The following is a 16,713-nucleotide window of genomic DNA, read 5'->3' as shown; positions in this document are numbered from 1 at the left end:
TGAATGCATATAAGAAGCAGAAATGGCACATTTCCTGTGAAAATTATTTTGAAAGGCGTAAACGCCACCGACCCGCGCTGATGTTTGAGAAGTTTGGTCACCGTTTAGTTTTTGGTAGTTTTACACAAAACTGAAGCCATATTTTCAAAATGTCGATAAAATCCTACAGCTGCCGCTCTCTTTCAGCACCGTCTCTCTTCCTGGTGCTTTAGCCAACAACCTCCTCCAAAAACGTCTGACCGCGTCAAAGCCAGGCCAAAGCCCAAAGCTCCGCCCCCTCACTAACGCCAAACAGCCCCAGATCATTCTCACTTTGAGCCGCTGTCTTTCGCTCCAGCCCCACACGTGTTTCTGGGACTTTAGGACGTTTGTAGAATTATAAAATGTGTTTCGGTTTGTAAGACAATTCTAGGATTTTGGGATATATTTCAGGATGTTTCAAGGATTTAAAGATGTTTTGGATTTTTGGCTGTTTAGGATGTTTTAATATTTTTAAGACATTTCTCAAGTTTTAGCAGATTTTTAGGATTTTAGGATATTTTTCAGGATGTTTTCAGGGGATCCTTCACTATTTTCATCAACAAGCTCTACTTGACGCCTTATGAAGACTAAAAGTACAAAACTGTTCACAGCGTGAATCATTTATTTTTTTGTGAATTAGAAAATGGTTGGACAACAAACAAACAAACAAACAAACAAACAAACAAACAAACAAACAAACAAACGCTCGTTCAGCTGTGGTTATTTTTGTCGACTCAGCTTCAGTCTGTGATTCTCCTCTTATCTCCTCCTCTCTGACTCACTTCAGTCTTCTCCTCACACCCGTCCTCCTACGGTTATTACTGCTCCTCCTCTGTCTCCACCTCCTGTTTCTCCTCAGATATTTGCACCTCCTTGTCTCTCTCCTCCTGATCTTCTCCTTCTCTCTCTTCGTCCTGCTCCTCCTCCTCCTCCTCCAACCCTTCCTCCTTTTCTTTTAATAAATCTCTCTCCTCTCCTCATTTCCTGGATTTGAAACCTTCCTCCTCCTCCTCCTCCTCCTCTTCCTCCTCCTCCTCTTCCTCCTCCTCATCCAAATCATCCTAATCTTTCTCTCCCTAATCTCCTCCAATATTCTCACCACCTTTTCATTTCCTCCTCTGCTCTCCTACCTCCTCCTCCTCCTCCTCCTCCCCCCGTCTGCCTCCTTTCCTTCAATTACTACATGGCTCTTCTCATCGGCCTGCCTCCCCTCCCTCCTCCCTCCTCCCTCTCTCCCTCTCTCCTCCCTCTTCCAGCCTCCTCGTAATCCCTCTCTCCTCCTGCATCACAGGTGAATCTCCTGTAGGGAGCGGGGAGCAGTGTGGCGAAAAATGGTTCTCCTCCTCGTCTCTTTCTCGGCCCACATATCCCTCCCTCCCACTAATGTGTTTTCTCTCCTGTGTCCCCCCTCCTCCCCCTCCTCCGTCCTTCCATTAAACTCCATCCTCCCATCCTCCCTAACTCACCTCCCCTCTGCTCCCCACCTGCCTCCCTTCCTCCTCGACGTTTTTCCTCATCCTCGCATTATTCCCTCCCTTTCCTTACCTCCCCGCAAAAAATAATTTCCCTCAATCCCTCCTTCCCTCCCTCCCTCCTCCCTCCCCCTCCTCGTTCCTCCCCCTCTGTGTGACCCCACAGAGCAGCGCCAGGATCAACATCTCAGAGGGCTCCTGTCCGGAGAGGATCATCACCATCACGGGGCAGACGGACTGCGTGTTCAGAGCCTTCACCATGATCACGTTCAAACTGGAGGAGGTACACACACACACACACACACACACACACACACACACACACACACACACACACACACACACACACACACAGCTCCCAGTGGCTCCTCTGAGTGAAGTGTCTAACCTTTACCTCGTCTACAACATGGCTGCTCTTACCCAGTGAGCCATTTATTATATGTCTGATGTGATCGTCTGACCTCACACACTCTCAGACACACACATGCGTGCACACACACACGCACGCATGCGCACACACACACGCACGTACGCATGCGTGCACACACACACACACACACACACACACACACACACACACACACACACACACACACACACAGCTTCAAGTGATAGTCTCTCGGGGAATTTGACACAAACACTTTACTCTTCATCTCTATTTTCTGTCTTTCTTTTTTGATTATTATTGCGTCGTTTCTTTTGTTCAGAACTTGTTTTCTTGCTCGTTGAATTTCGAGGTCGTTAAACTGAGGCCACGTTTAGACGAGAGCGGCCCAGAGGTTGACACTAACACAGTTTAATTACAGAATGTAAATACACTGAACATCTACTGCCGAGAAACTGCCGACATGAACATCATCAAAACCAGGATCATAACTTTAAACACTAAAGTCAACACTGAACGTGAATATTTTCACCGTTTATTCAAAACAAGGATCTGATGAACCTGGTCTCCAGTGTCAAAGCCCTCTGATGATTTTGTAGGAGAGAGATTTGTGCACCTGCATGTGATGTGTGATTAAAAACGCTCCTCCTTCAGAGAAATGACATCAACAGAAGAACGAGTTGCTGCTGATGTTGATCCAAAGTGAGATCTAACAAACCTGCTCAGCCAGCAGCAGCGTCCTGCTAACAGACTCACGCTGTGCAGCCAAACACGCCTCAAACACACAGCTTTATTTTCAGTACGAGAGATCCCGACATTTCCAAATATATTAAAAAATTCTGGCTGGATTTTGAGGGAAAGTGAAACATGATGCACCAAACATCTAGAATATTTCCATTTCAGTGAATTACGCAGACATACGAAACATGGACTCTTGGGTTTGATCGTTTCACTCAGTGTGGACATCAATGAATCGAAAATATGCGCAACATTGAAATCCTTAATTACTTTAAAGCAGTGATACTTAACTTACAGCCCCGGGCCAAATCTGGCCCCCTACAGGGTGCCCGCTGGCCCCCAAACCATTTTCTAATTCACATTAAAATTAAAGTGATTTACACTGTGGATAGTTTTTGTCCTTTTAGTCTCCATAAGCTGCCAGAGTGCACAAAAAGCATCAAAATAGAGCTTGTTGATCAAAAAAAAAATTACCCTAAGAAAGACCCTAATGTCCTAAAACCCTAGAAATATCCTAAAATCCTACAAATGTCTTAAAATCCTAGAAATTTGCTAAAAAATCCTAGAAAAGTCCCAAAATCCTCAAATGTCCTAAATGCCTGTAAATTTGCTAAAAATCCTAAAGAAATGTCTTGAAATCCTAAAAATGTTCTAAAATCCTAGAAAAAAATTTAAAATCCTACAAACGTCCTTAAATCTTAAAAATATCCTAAAATCAGAAAAAATTATACTGGCATTTTTTTGTTTATCATATCCCAGAAATATCCTAAAATCCTAGAAATATTTTAAAATCCAAAAAATGTCCTAAAATACCATAAATGTCCTAAAATAGAGAAAGACGTAGACATAGAAACACGTACGAGACTGGCCCCTGGCCTCTTGTCATTTTGCAAAAGTGGCCCCGAAGCAAAGACGGATGATGTTTTCTGCCGTAAAGCGTCTGGAGTCAGAGCCTGGACGTTAACGGGTTAAAGCAGGAAACGAAGAAAAATCTCGATGTAGTTTGCTGAGTTATTTCAGCAGAAATGGCGCGGCTCCTTAAGGGCCAAATTATCCGAAGTGTTTTTTTTTCTGTGGAGAACGGAGCGCCTTGTTGTCGTGTAGGAAGGCGTCGCGTTAAATGGAGGCAGCTGCTCTTTAAATCTGGTGATCCTGATGGAAGAAAACGAGATGGACATGAGACGTGAGGCAGACAGCGGACAGATTCACAGAGCGAAGGATGACGGGATGCCGGCAGGATTAAAGAATATATGTGAAATGAGGGAGGGGAGAGAGATGGAGGGAATCAGCTGATGAGGGCACACGGGAGATGGATTTAAAGAAAAGAGTTGAGAGGATGAGAGAGATGGAGAGATAGAGGGATGAGGAGAGAGCTGGAGCCATATGAAGTTAATGAGACTGAAAAAGAGAGATTATAAGAAAGAAGTAGAAAAGTGTGATCAAGGGATTAAGTAAAGAGAGAGAGAAAGTGTGTGAAGACGCTCGAGTCTCTCTGCCTCTGACGAGCTCTTCAGGAAAACGCTGAATCCAACCTGCTGCTCCTCTGTTGGTTTAATTATTTTTAATTATTCTCCGCTTCTTAAAGTCGGCTTCATTAATCGAGGAAATAATGAGTGAAATGGACAGAAAAATTCGAAGAAAATATTTATATTTATATTATTGAAATATTTGTAGAAAATTTCACTTTAACCCTTTCAGATTTTCATGAATAAAAAAAATCAGTGGGAAAAAAAATCATTGCAACTTTTATGTCATTGGTGCTATAATAACACCAAATTAACAACAAGAGTTTTGAAATTCTGTGCATGAAAATATGTGGCAGCCCTGAATATGATAATATATTTTAGGCTATATTTATTAATTTAATTTTATTCTATTATTTTTTTTTAAATTTAATTTTATTTATTTATAATTTTCTTTTATTTAATTTGATTTTAGATTTAACATCAGCGTTGACTGTGACAGGTCACCTAGTGGAAATAGCATGTATTTCCTCCATATGCCAAATATGGTCAAAATGACCTCATCAGGTGGAAAATAGTCAAAATGACAAATTCAGAGTCAAAAGCCCAGAATGACACCCAGAAATAATACAAGTCCTGTTTTTCTGCTCTGATGGCTGTGGGATCAAAAATGTCAGTTTGAATGGGTTTCAATGGAGCATTTTTGGACCTGAACAGTCTGAATGTAACTATTTAGTTTAGTTTAGTGTATTTTAGACTTATTGTAGGAGCTGAGCTGCAAATTCACTGATTACACTCAGATACACAATCTGGACTACATTTAGGACACATGCATCAACACACACACAGTTTTCAAAAAAATGAGATGAAAATGACTGAAAAGTGCTTAAAATGTGGCAGACAGTCCCTCAGGGTTCGGGTTGTTGGAAAGACCAAGAACAGAGTAAAACTGAGAGAGAAACATCAGAACTTTTAGTCATTTCACATCTTGTTCATATTCACTGCAGTTTATTTATTATTTGTTTTTTTTTTTATTGATCAAAGGAAACACGGGACTAACGCAGCAGCCGGCAGGTTTCAAAATAAACCCCTAAACCGCCTCTCTCACCCGGATCACACCAGACGTGTGACACGCACAAAGAGAAACATATAAACATCATCAACCTCCCGCAGAAAACATACACATCTTTACTTTAACGGGATCAAGAAAATCAGATTGTTCTCGGCTCGCAGACTCCTTCACTCCACGAAACATTTTCACAGCTTCGCTCGCACCTAGCATCAGGAAACCGTTTGTGTGAGACAGCGCCGGCTGTCAATTACTGTGACGGGAACACAAGAAAACAGGAAAAAAGCGGTGATATAAATAAATATGTGCAGGCTGAGGAGGGGGAGGGGCTCATGTATTCAGATCACGTTCGTGTGATGGGCAGCTCAGACAAGACGGCGCCGCTATTTACGTTTGAGATGCAACGACGCCCCGAGTCGGACGCGGCCTAATTGATTGAACCAATCGTATTGAGAGCAGGTGATTTACGGCGCTATTTATTACCTGAGTTAATTAAAGAGAGAGAGAGAAAGAAAAAGAGAGGGGGGGGGGGGTTAAGCCGCCGAAGGGGGAGATGGTACGTGATGAGAAACGGGGGAGAAAGTTAGGAAATGAAAGAAAAGAGCTGCTGAAGGGGAAAAGGGGACGCAATTAAAAAGTGAGAGAGACGGTTTCTGACTAATGGACAATAAAGATGGAGGAGTGAAGCGGAGGGGCGGAGGCTGGCGGCGAGGAAGGCGAGGTTACAGAGAGGTGATGAAGACTCTGCAGCACGAGCAGATTAAAACCTGCAGCACAGGAAGTTACAGCCGTTACAGTCAGGCGGGTTTCCGTCGACCCTCAGATTTAATGGAATCTAATGGAAGCACACGAATTTTGAAAAAAAAGAAAAACTCCCCAAAAAGTTTTTGCTTCAACGAAGTGGTATTTTAGGCGATTAGAAAAAGCCATATTTTGCAAAACTGCAATGGAAACACTTTTTTTTTCTTTTTTAGCTCATATGATGTGTAACCGCCGGCGACGGCAATGTGACGCCAACCGCCATTAAACCCAAAGACGAAGAAAAAGTAAAACAAAGTCGCATGACATTAAACAAAAAATGGCTCAGTATGTGTGCACGGAGGAAAAAATACCTCCAAATAAATACATAAAATTTAAAGACTAAAAAACAACATGATTGTGTGAGCCTTTTTAATGTTTATTTATTTACTTATATTAGTATTATTATATTATTAATGTTATTAAATTTGTTTGATTGATGTTTTTTCCAGTTTTTCCCCGTTTTTGTCTGGCTGTAAAGTTATTGATGATCTTCTTCGCTCTGATACGAGACAAAGAAATTACGTTGATATTATATCAACTTTTATTCGTAGAAATAAACCTGCCCGTGTTTTGAAGATCCATCGCCATGGTTACAGGAATGTGATCCCCAGAGGAAACGTGCACGACATCAGAAGAAATGTCGCATAACATCACTCAGTGGAAACGCAGTCGCCTGGCGATTGTGTTTTATCGAAATTTCGAAAATATCGCCGTAGTTGACCGTAATGAGCAGACGCAGAAGGATACGTGGAGCGTAACATGTAGATGTGGAAGTCCACAGCGAAGAGGCAACGTGACGAGAACGTGCTGAAACGACCAGGAAGCATCTTTGTTTTAAACCCACTTTACATGAAAGTCATGAATTCTGTTTATCAAAGAGCACCGCTGAGAGAGACGAGGTCAGAGACGGAGACGGAGACGGAGACGTTTGACCAGAGCGAACGGCGTCTGTGATCTGCATCAGAATCAAAGGACTGACAGACAAGAGGAAGTTGTGTGTTCAGTCAGCGCTCACCTTTCGCCGGCCTGAGCGCCGACCTCATAACAACGAGAGGAGGAAGCACCGGATTTGTTTTTTGTGCTGCTGAGCGATATTTCTCATCTGAGCTCCAGAATATTTACATTCTCGTTTTCAGACGTGTTAGAAAAGGCATTCAAAAGGTTAAAACCACTTTCACCCGCTCTGCTGAAGTGAGGTTAAAATATCCGGGATATGAGCGTCGCCATCTTGCGAGGGTGATGTCATTGGGAGCCCTGCATCTGCGCAGGAACGATGTCCGCGGTGGGGGAGCTCCCGCCCAAACGCCCGTCCGACCAACCGTGACCAGCTCCATTGAATGAGAGTGCACGGATTGGCTGTCACAGCTGTCAATCATGATGGAAAAGCCTCCTTTTATGTACTTTTTTTAACTCATTAATACCGAACTCATCATGGAAACAAACATTCGGACAAACATCGGGGTGATGAGAGCGACAGAAACGTATCGTGTACTTTAAGTTTTTAGTTTTGAGCTTTCACTCAGGTGGAGGGGCGGGTCTTAGGACCTGTGCTGCAGTCAGACACCAGCGGGCGATGGAGACTGGATGACCTCACTGTGGGGGAGCGGCGATGTCGTCCATCTTTATATACAGTCTGCGGTTAAAACAGACGCTTTCATTCACATGTTCAGTTTAAATGGACTCAGATTCTTTTGCCCCGTCGGTACGTTTCGTTTGTGGCGGTTAAAAAGCTGAAGAACAAACAGCTGAGCGGAGACGGCCTGAAAAGACGAAGACGCCCCAAAGAGCGAAGTCCTAAAACATGGAAGTCCGTCCGTCTTTCTGCACTTCCTGTTCCCTCGTCTCAAAGTCTCTGTTTTTGTTTTTTTTGAATGGGTTTTTCAGTAAAAAGTCTTGAATAAGGTCTGTGGTTAACACAGGCTGAAGATATTTAGACGTTTTGTTCTGCAACATAAAATACGTCCGTATGAACCCAAATTTTTGAACTTTTAAGGTTTTACGCGTCTTAAAAAAGGCGGTTGCTAACAGCTGGCTATATGTGTTTGTCGTCAGACGTCATCAGACGAGACAGAAACTCATTAATCCCACTCGCCGCCTTCACAGCTTCAGTCTCATAAAGTATCATAAACTCGTGTTCGTCAGAGCTTTTTTGACGATAATCGAGAATCCCGTTCAAAAATCCCAGAATGTTTTCGACGAGGGAACCAGTGTGACGTTAACTTCCTGGTTGGCCTACAAAAACACGTCATCACTCATATGTGTTAACCCTTTGAACCCCAGCAGTTTGATTTGATTTGATTTATTTAGCACATATTAAAAAACAACGTTATACGTTTGAATAGCAGAAGACATGCAGGGGAAACCGAAAAACCTCTAAAGGGCTCAACGAGTGAGACTCCGACGAAACGATCGATCAACGCACTGTTAACATTTATATGAATAAACAATTCAAAAAGTGTTATATACACATAGGCTATAATAAAATACAACCAATATAAGTAATATTACTAAGAACGGACAGGCAGGTTAGAGCAGAGACAATTATGTAAAGAAAAAGAAGAGAAAAAAACCCAAATCAATTAGCTAAATTCGGTTGATTTCTTTCAAAAACGTGAAGGCAACGAGCAACAAAAGAGGAAATGACCCAAAAATCAGCTTGTTTAATCATTCACTCATTTATTCTGAGTGTGTGTGTTTGTGAAGCGCTTCGTAGCTGCATGTTTTCTAAAGCGCCGTATAAATAAAGCTTTACTTACACTTTTTTACTTACTCACTCATTTTCTCGCTTCCTTCCTGTCGTGCCACCTGCAGTTTTGCAACATTAAATCTGTCGGTGCTGCTGACGATTGATGCCTTTAAGTGTCGTATTAAAGCATATTAAATGTCTCACAGCTGCACTGTGAAACAGAGAAGAGGCAGCAGCTAATTCACTGTTTCTATTTCATCCTGCACTCTGCACTTTAGTTTCACTCTGTATTCATAGTGTGTGTGTGTGTGTGTGTGTGCGTGCGTGCGTGCGTGCGTGCGTGCGTGCGTGTGTGTGTGTTTAAAAATGATAAAAGCTGATATGAACTAATGAATCAGTTTCTATGATTTCCTTTATTTAGATAATATTAATAGCTGTGCAAATAAGCTGTTTCTTTCTTTCTTCAGCTCAGAGGGTTTATGTGAAGGCTTCCGTCTTTACAAGCTGCTTTTTTAACGAACGTCAAATCAAACTGAGTCTAAATGAAAGAAAATGGGGCTTATTAGCCTGAACCGCTACAATCATGCTACTGAAATTATTATTATTATTTTTTCCACCTTAATGCCTAAAGAGTGTGATTACCGTCACTGAAATTCAGGGTTCGTACGGTCATGAAAACATGCCGTCCAATTTTTAGGCCCTTTCTTTAACCCTCTGAAAAACGTGATGAAAACAATGAGACAAAGAAAAAAAAAAAGGAAATTAGCAAGGAATATATTAGCAAGAAATTAGAAAAAAAAGCACAAGAAATGAACTGAAATGATAAATAAAAACATTTTTTTAAAAAAAGAAAAAATAAAAGAATTAAGAAATAAAAAAATATATTAAAAAAGAAAATGACCAAGAAAAAGTGCTGAAAATTATAACAATTCTATAACATATTTTTAAAAATGTAAATATATTTAGCTATAAATAGTTTTCCCTAGACATTTCCTCTAGCTTTTTTTTATAACCCTTTGCAATTTATGGAAATTTCTTACCAAGTTGCTCATTGTGTTTTTTTTAAATCATGTTTTCACGAGTTTTAAACTTGTGAAATGTGTCTGAAAGCAGCACAAGAAAAGTGATGTCAGTCCAGGTTTCAAAGGGTTAAGGTCTGTCACCGTAATTTCATTATTTATTATTTTGTTTTATTTAACCTTAATTTAACAAAAAAAGAAAGAAAAAACAACCTTTTGAGATTAAAAATCTCCTTTTTAAGAGTATCCTGGCCAACACAACAACTCCAAAACAAACGATATAAAACACAAAAAGAAAATGAAAGAAAGTTAAGAAGAAAGGACTAAAAAGTATATTAAAATACGCTGTGAGCGAACCATAAAAACAAGACAAAACACCAGCTCAGATACACCCTGACACCGTTCGGTAGGAGCTTTAAAACGAGGATCCAAAGAGAGCAGCTTCAAGTGTTTCTGCAGAAGTTTGCACATAAATGAAGCTGCAGGTTGTTTTTTTGCCAAACTCCGTACGAACCTGAATTATACTATTTCTGTGAACGTAGAGCAGAGCCATTTTTTAAAAAGATTTTTTTAAATGCATCTCTTTCTCTGTCAGGACCTGACAGCTTTGGTCGCCAACGGCACAGTGACCAGCAAGCCTCCGGTCACCTTACGGCTCGTCATCCCGGCCAGTCAGTGCGGCTCGCTCATCGGAAAGGGCGGCTCCAAGATCAAGGAGATCAGAGAGGTGAGTGTCTGTGCAGAGTCCTGTTTTCAGTGTGACGAAATCATGAGCGATTTCAGAAACGTTATGAGACGTAGAGGAGACGAACATGATCCCTGATGAGCTCCCACATTTACATCATTCATGCTGACTGTGAAGAAACAGTTTACAGGAGCGATCTTTTTATCTTTTTAGAAATTAAAATACACAGACTGGACAGAAATAACAACAGAAACGCAGCACCAAATAAGATCTCCAAAACCTGGAGTAGCTCACCTGGTAGAGCCGGCGCCTCGCGTTCAGAGGCAGGTGACAGGTGCAGATATCTGTCAGAAAGTACGATTTCCTGGATAAATGTAGTTAAATGCGACGTACGTCATTCTGACAGGTACAGAAGTCTATCGGGCTCCGCGGCCGTTCGTTCACACAACAGCTTTGTTTTTGGGGCCTGAAAACATAAACGTTTGAAACCAGGTTCCAGAGTGAGATCTCATAAAAACGGCGGCCGTCTGTCGCCGTGTAAACTGGCGATGGATCCCCTGAGAGCGGTGACATCACAGCCGCACTTTGTGTCATTACGAAGTTACGCCTGGCGTGCATACCGCAGCGGTTTTAGTTGTTATTGTGAATCCGTGGACACGAGGATCGTTTTCGGATTTTTTTTTTTTTTTTTTAAGCAAAACAAAACCGTTCTCGCCTAAAGTCTGCAGCCTTTTCACATCTGCTCCATAAAGATCCCCTCTACAAAAAATCCCGAGAAAAGCATCTGTTCCCAACAAATTTTCATCCCAGCCTGTTAAACAGCACTGATTGAGCACAGATGGATCAGCACCAATTGATCAGCACCAATTGATCAGCACCAATTGATCAGCACTGATGGATCAGCACCGATTGATCAGCACCGATTGATCAGCACTGATCGTGTTTACATGTGACGCTCTGCGTGTCCTCCTGCGGCTGTCACTGAAACTGTATCAATTTAAGCCCAAAACGCTGTTGTCGTGTGAACGAAAGGCCAAACCGCAACAAAAGTTTTCATGCAAGCACCGCTGCTGCATGAACGGATCCCCTAGATGATCTGTGATCTAACAAACAACGTAAAGAAATGAAAGACGCTAACTACGTCGCCAATTTAGGGGAAGCAGAAGACAAAAACTTCACACATCTTGCTGAGGGAGAAAGAGTAAAAACATTACAAAACTACGATCTTAACGTCACTCTCACTCACTTTGCTTGCCTGAACTTCGCTCACCTTATCGTGATTTTGAAATCATGATCTGACACCTGACCTCATGAATTATGAACAAAATCACACATTTTCTCACAGCTCATATTTCACACACTCTGTTGTTTCCCCGCAGCCTTTTTTCCTGTTTCCTGCACAGCTTGACTCAACCGATCATCACTGTTCTGTGTGTGTGTGTGTGTGTGTGTGTGTGTGTGTGTGTGTGCGTGCGTGCGTGTGTGTGTGCAGACAACAGGTGCCCAGGTGCAGGTTGCAGGTGACCTCCTCCCAAACTCCACAGAGAGAGAGGTGACGATATCAGGGAGCCAGGACGCCATCATCCAGTGTGTGAAACTCATCTGCACAGTAATCCTCGAGGTACGGATCTGTGTAAAAAAAAAAAAGTCCCCAAATTGTTTTCTTTGAAAATCGCACAAAATATTTTGATTTTTTTTAGAAAATTGCCACAATTTCTTCTTTAAAAATCACCAATTTTTTCTTCAAATATTGCCAAAAAAGAGAACATTTCGAAGAAAAAATTAAAATTAAAGAAAAAGGCCCAAATGTTTTAAAGAAAACATGCTTTTGGTGGTAAAACAAATAATACAAAAATTAAATACAAACACAAAATACAGCCATTGAAGTTGTATGCCCCCCCCGCTGGAGCCAAAACAAAAACCAGACGTCCGCCCCCCATAATTTGAAAAATGATTTGGGTCCATTTTTGAGAAAGGTGGTTGAAAGCAGCTGACATTGTGAGGTCGCTCACTGGTGTCGGGACCCGGCGCTGCTCTGCTACATTTTAAAGCTCCCGCGGTAAAAACGGTATCGCCAAATATCAGTCAAACCCGTTACAGACAGACGTGTAAAATCTCAAACACGTCACCGGATGCTGATTAAAGGCGACGCTGCGAGCTGCGACCTGATTCTCTCATCAGTTCATATTTTATCCTAAAATCACCATTTAGCTGCGCGATGACGTCCACCCGTCTGCTCGCCGTTATCGTCACAGCAGAGTGTTTTTACGAGACACCGTCCACCTCTCCGGTAGTCCTCTATAATTCATGATTGTAATATCGGTAATCAGCGGCGGCGGTCATTAAGACGAACCACGTCTGGCAGATTAGAGGCAGAGTCGGAGAAATCAAAGGCGGCGGGAGCTCGTTGGTATTCCAGGCACCTTAATGTGGGAGAAGAAAAGACGAGAGAAAGAAAGAGAAGAAGTAAAAACGCTGACCTGAGACAGACTCAATCGCTTTCAAGTGCTGCTGCAATCACGGAGTTTACGGGCTCCCTCCGCTCGTCTGTTTGATCTTCACTCAGGAATCTTTTGATCTTCTTTCGCCCTTCGATGGACGCTCGCCCCGCTGCCCTCACCCACTGCATGCTGGGATACGCACTGACCACAGATCAATGGATTAAAAAATGTATTTTTCTTTCCGTCATCCGGCAAAACTCCTCGACGAGAGCGACGCAGATTTCATGAGACGATGAAACAAGAAGGAAATAAAGTCGCGATGCTGCTTGTTGGAAATCTGTTCAGTGTTTCGCTGCTGCAACAACCAGAAAAATAAAAGACGTTTCTGTGCGAAACATCAGCCCAAAATTTAATTCAGACGTGAAAAAAGCTAAATTACGTGCTTTGATTTATTTAATAATAACAATATTTTATTTAACTAAACTGTTACAGTACTTTATATAACTGTAAACTTTACTTTATTTAACATTATAACAGTATTTTATTAAACTTTTTTTAAAACAGTTTTTTACGTAAATGTATTTTATGGCAGTAGCTACTTTATTTTTAAATGCAGTTCATGTAATACTTTTGTATTGTAGTAATTTACAGTAGTGTAGAGGAGATTTTAAAATTTCGATATATATATATAAAATAAAAGTGCTTTGATTTATTCAATAATTATATTTTATTTCACTAAACTATAATAGTACTTTATTTAACTTTAAATTTTATTCAAAATTATAACAGTATTTTATTAAACTTTCATTTAATCATTTGGTTTCTATATATATAGTGTATCCCGATATAGCCTACAAATATTGTGACATTATTTCTATTATTATCTTTTTTATTATTATTTAACACTAGGAACATGAACATCCCGTCAGATATTATAAATTATAGCTCTGCTGTGCTTAATATTAATAAAGAGATGAAAGAGATATGAGACGAAACGTCACCTGTTGTGGTTGAGTTGAAATGTCCTTCGTCACAAGCAGGTGACGTCCACGCAGCCTTCAAAATAAAACACTCAGTCAGTCATCAAAGTCCATTGAAATCGAATCAAACGTAGGTTGTGAGGACATCAGCGTCTGCAGGGACAGCATGTGTTTGTCTCACGCAGAGTCAGATTTAATAAACTTCTTGTAAAACCTCTCTCGGACTGTCTCTGCCCGAACCGTAGGAGGCTTTTCCTCTGTGAAAGTATCTGAAACAATATTTACTGCTCAGCGTTGAGTAAAATAAAGACTGATAAACACAAACCCTCATTCTGTCTTTTCTGTTTCATCTTCAGTCTCCGCCAAAGGGAGCGACTATCCCGTACCGACCCAGCCCGACCCCGGGAACCGTGCTGCTCGCAGGAAACCAGGTGAGACGGTGACGGCTGATGAACCCCAGCGTCACGTGAAATCACGTGACAACATGTGAACGTGTCAGAGAAAAGTTAAATCAGCTACAACAGAACAACAAGTGAGGCAGGATCTCTGAGGTGGAATTATACAACCGAGTACATTTACTCAAGTGCTGAATCAGTACAAATCTGAGGTACTTGTACTTTACTTGAGTCTTTTTTTTCCATCTCACTTTATACTTTTACTTCGTTATATCTCAGAGGGAAATATTTTTTTTCCTTTACTGCATTTATCTGAAAGCTCTGGTAACTTTACAAATAAAGATTTTCTTCTTTTACAAGAAACATTAAAAAAGTTTATAAAATGTGATTATCCAACAGCTGAAACAAGTACACCTGAAATAATGAGCTGATTCATTAATTAATGATTGATCAGCGCACATTTAAGTTATTTTCTTGTTTTTTTTGTGTGTGGTTTTTTTTCTATAGTTTTGAGTTTTGGGGTGTTTTTTTTTTATCTAAATTGGATACCTCAGCAACTATTTTACATGAACAGTCATTATCCTTTTTTTCTTTATTAAGTATTTGGGTTTTTTTTTTTACAGTTTTGGGGTATTTTTTAAAAAATTGATTATTTTGGCTTTTTTTAAAAAAGTAATTTCCCCTTTTTTAATAGTTTTGGATGTTTTTGGCTGTGGTTTTATTTTTCTAAATTCAGTCATTTGGCAATTATTATATTTTCCTTCCATTTTAAAAAAATAATTTTGAATAGTTCTTGGTGTTTTTTCTGAATTTAGTACTTTCACCCGACAGTTTACATTTTTAACGTGTCAGTTTTTACTTCAAAGAGTATTTTGGTTTTAGTACTTTTACTTAGGTAAGGGAAAATAATACCTCCTCCACTGTAGGACCTGGAGGGGTGTCTGTGGACAGACGGAGGTATGAAAAATGGTGTTCATGGACACTGTGATGAGAGGACAGGAGGGACGCAGGACGGGCGGGAGGCTCGGGTGGACGGATTAATGTGTCGGATTGAAATGATGGAAAGAGAAGAAATGATGGACGGACGAACGAGCCGATACATAATTTATGGTCAGAAAATTTGCTTCAGTTTGCAATTTGAATTTTATAATAAATACCCACATGGTTGCTTTGCCTTCATCACACACACACACACACACACACACACACACACACACACACTCACTCTTGTTAAATGTCTATTTGATAGGTGATGCATAGTGAGTGGCAGCTCCTGTCACCGTCCGCCCAAAAGGAACAAATGAGGCTTTATTCATGTTTATTCATCACAAATCAGAACTATTCATCAGAAGGGTGTGTGTGTGTGTGTGTGTGTGTGTGTGTGTGTGTGTGTGTGTGTGTGTTAGAGCAGTAATATTAGTGTGTGTGTGTGTGTGTGTGTGTGTGTGTGTGTGTGTGTTAGAGCAGTAATATTAGTGTGTGTGTGTTGTTCTTACTTTTACTTTTTATTTTATTTGTTTAATTGTCAGATTTGGGTGCTTTGGCAGCTCTCTTAATAAACACTTTAGTCATTTTTTCTTTCTTTTTTAATAGATTACGTTTATTTTTCTGAATTGGCCACTTTGGTAATATAATTTTGGTAAGTAATTTTCCTTTATTTTATTTATTTATATTTTTAATTTTGGTGGGTGTTTTTTATTTGAAATAATTAGTTGGTTCTTCAATTATCTGATAGTAATAATAGTAATAATTTTATTTATAAAGCGCTTTCCAACAGAAAATACCTGGCAACTATCTGATGAACATTTAAGTCATTTTCATGTTTTACATTTGAGTTTTAGTTGAGCTTTTAGTTTTTGGGGGTATTTTTTAGTTATCTGAATTAGATACGTTGGTATAAACGCTTTAGTCATTTTCTGTAGTTTTTTTTCTGTTTTTTGAGTTGTGTTTTGAGTTTTTCTGTCTTGGAGAAAATGATTGTTTGGACATTTCGAAGGTTCGGGTTTTTCCTCAAACAGCTGCTCACTGTACTTTAAAACAAGCAGCAGGAGGAAACAGTGACGTTATTTTTCTGCCCTCTCACCTGTGCTGTCAGACTCCTGCCTGCGTCCTGAGGCCGTTCACAGCTGATTATACTAATAACTGAAGTTAATAGATTACCACGCGGCCCTGATTCAGGCAGTCACGTCCTGTGATTGGAGTAATGTAGTCAAGACTGGAAAAGAAAATGAAGATCACATTGTGTTTACATCAATTTACAGCCAATTATTATGGTGCAAAATGACGGCCAGATTTCCCAGAAGACACCAGCGGCTTCAGGAGACCCTTCTGACCTTCAGCCTCTCGGTTTAAATAAACACTCGTCACAGGAGAAAGTTTCTCTTTCTAGAAAATTAGAAACTTCAACATACATGTCAAGTGCACTCTCATTGCTTTAACGTGCACAAAAATAACCAAGTGAAAGCACAGAAATGAAGCTGTTTCTGACCAATCGTATGGCTTTCAGGAGCAGACAGATACCCATAATGCACAGCATGGTAAACAGCACCTGCTGATGT

General features: G+C 40.5%; 1 protein-coding gene across 5 annotated transcripts in view; it reads left to right on the top strand.

Moving 5' to 3' along the window:
- Positions 1–16,713, top strand: part of pcbp4 (poly(rC) binding protein 4) — a 159,890-nt gene that overhangs the window by 97,078 nt on the left and 46,099 nt on the right. For 3 of the 5 annotated variants that reach the window (XM_088071014.1, XM_088071012.1, XM_088071025.1), the window contains exons 6-10: positions 809–835; positions 1,660–1,776; positions 10,250–10,381; positions 11,832–11,960; positions 14,117–14,191. In XM_088071014.1, the coding sequence (XP_087927140.1) occupies positions 809–835; positions 1,660–1,776; positions 10,250–10,381; positions 11,832–11,960; positions 14,117–14,191 (480 nt within the window). Of the gene's footprint in view, positions 1–808; positions 836–1,287; positions 1,313–1,659; positions 1,777–10,249; positions 10,382–11,831; positions 11,961–14,116; positions 14,192–16,713 lie in introns of those variants that run through there. The other 2 variants (XM_088071028.1, XM_088071019.1) reach the window with 2 other exon arrangements.

Source organism: Plectropomus leopardus, chromosome 2, assembly GCF_026936395.1.
Source record: "Plectropomus leopardus strain MGB_pleo_1.0 chromosome 2, ASM2693639v1, whole genome shotgun sequence".
Classification (NCBI taxonomy): Eukaryota; Metazoa; Chordata; class Actinopteri; order Perciformes; family Serranidae; genus Plectropomus; species Plectropomus leopardus.
This window is presented reverse-complemented; position numbering and strand designations above follow the sequence as displayed.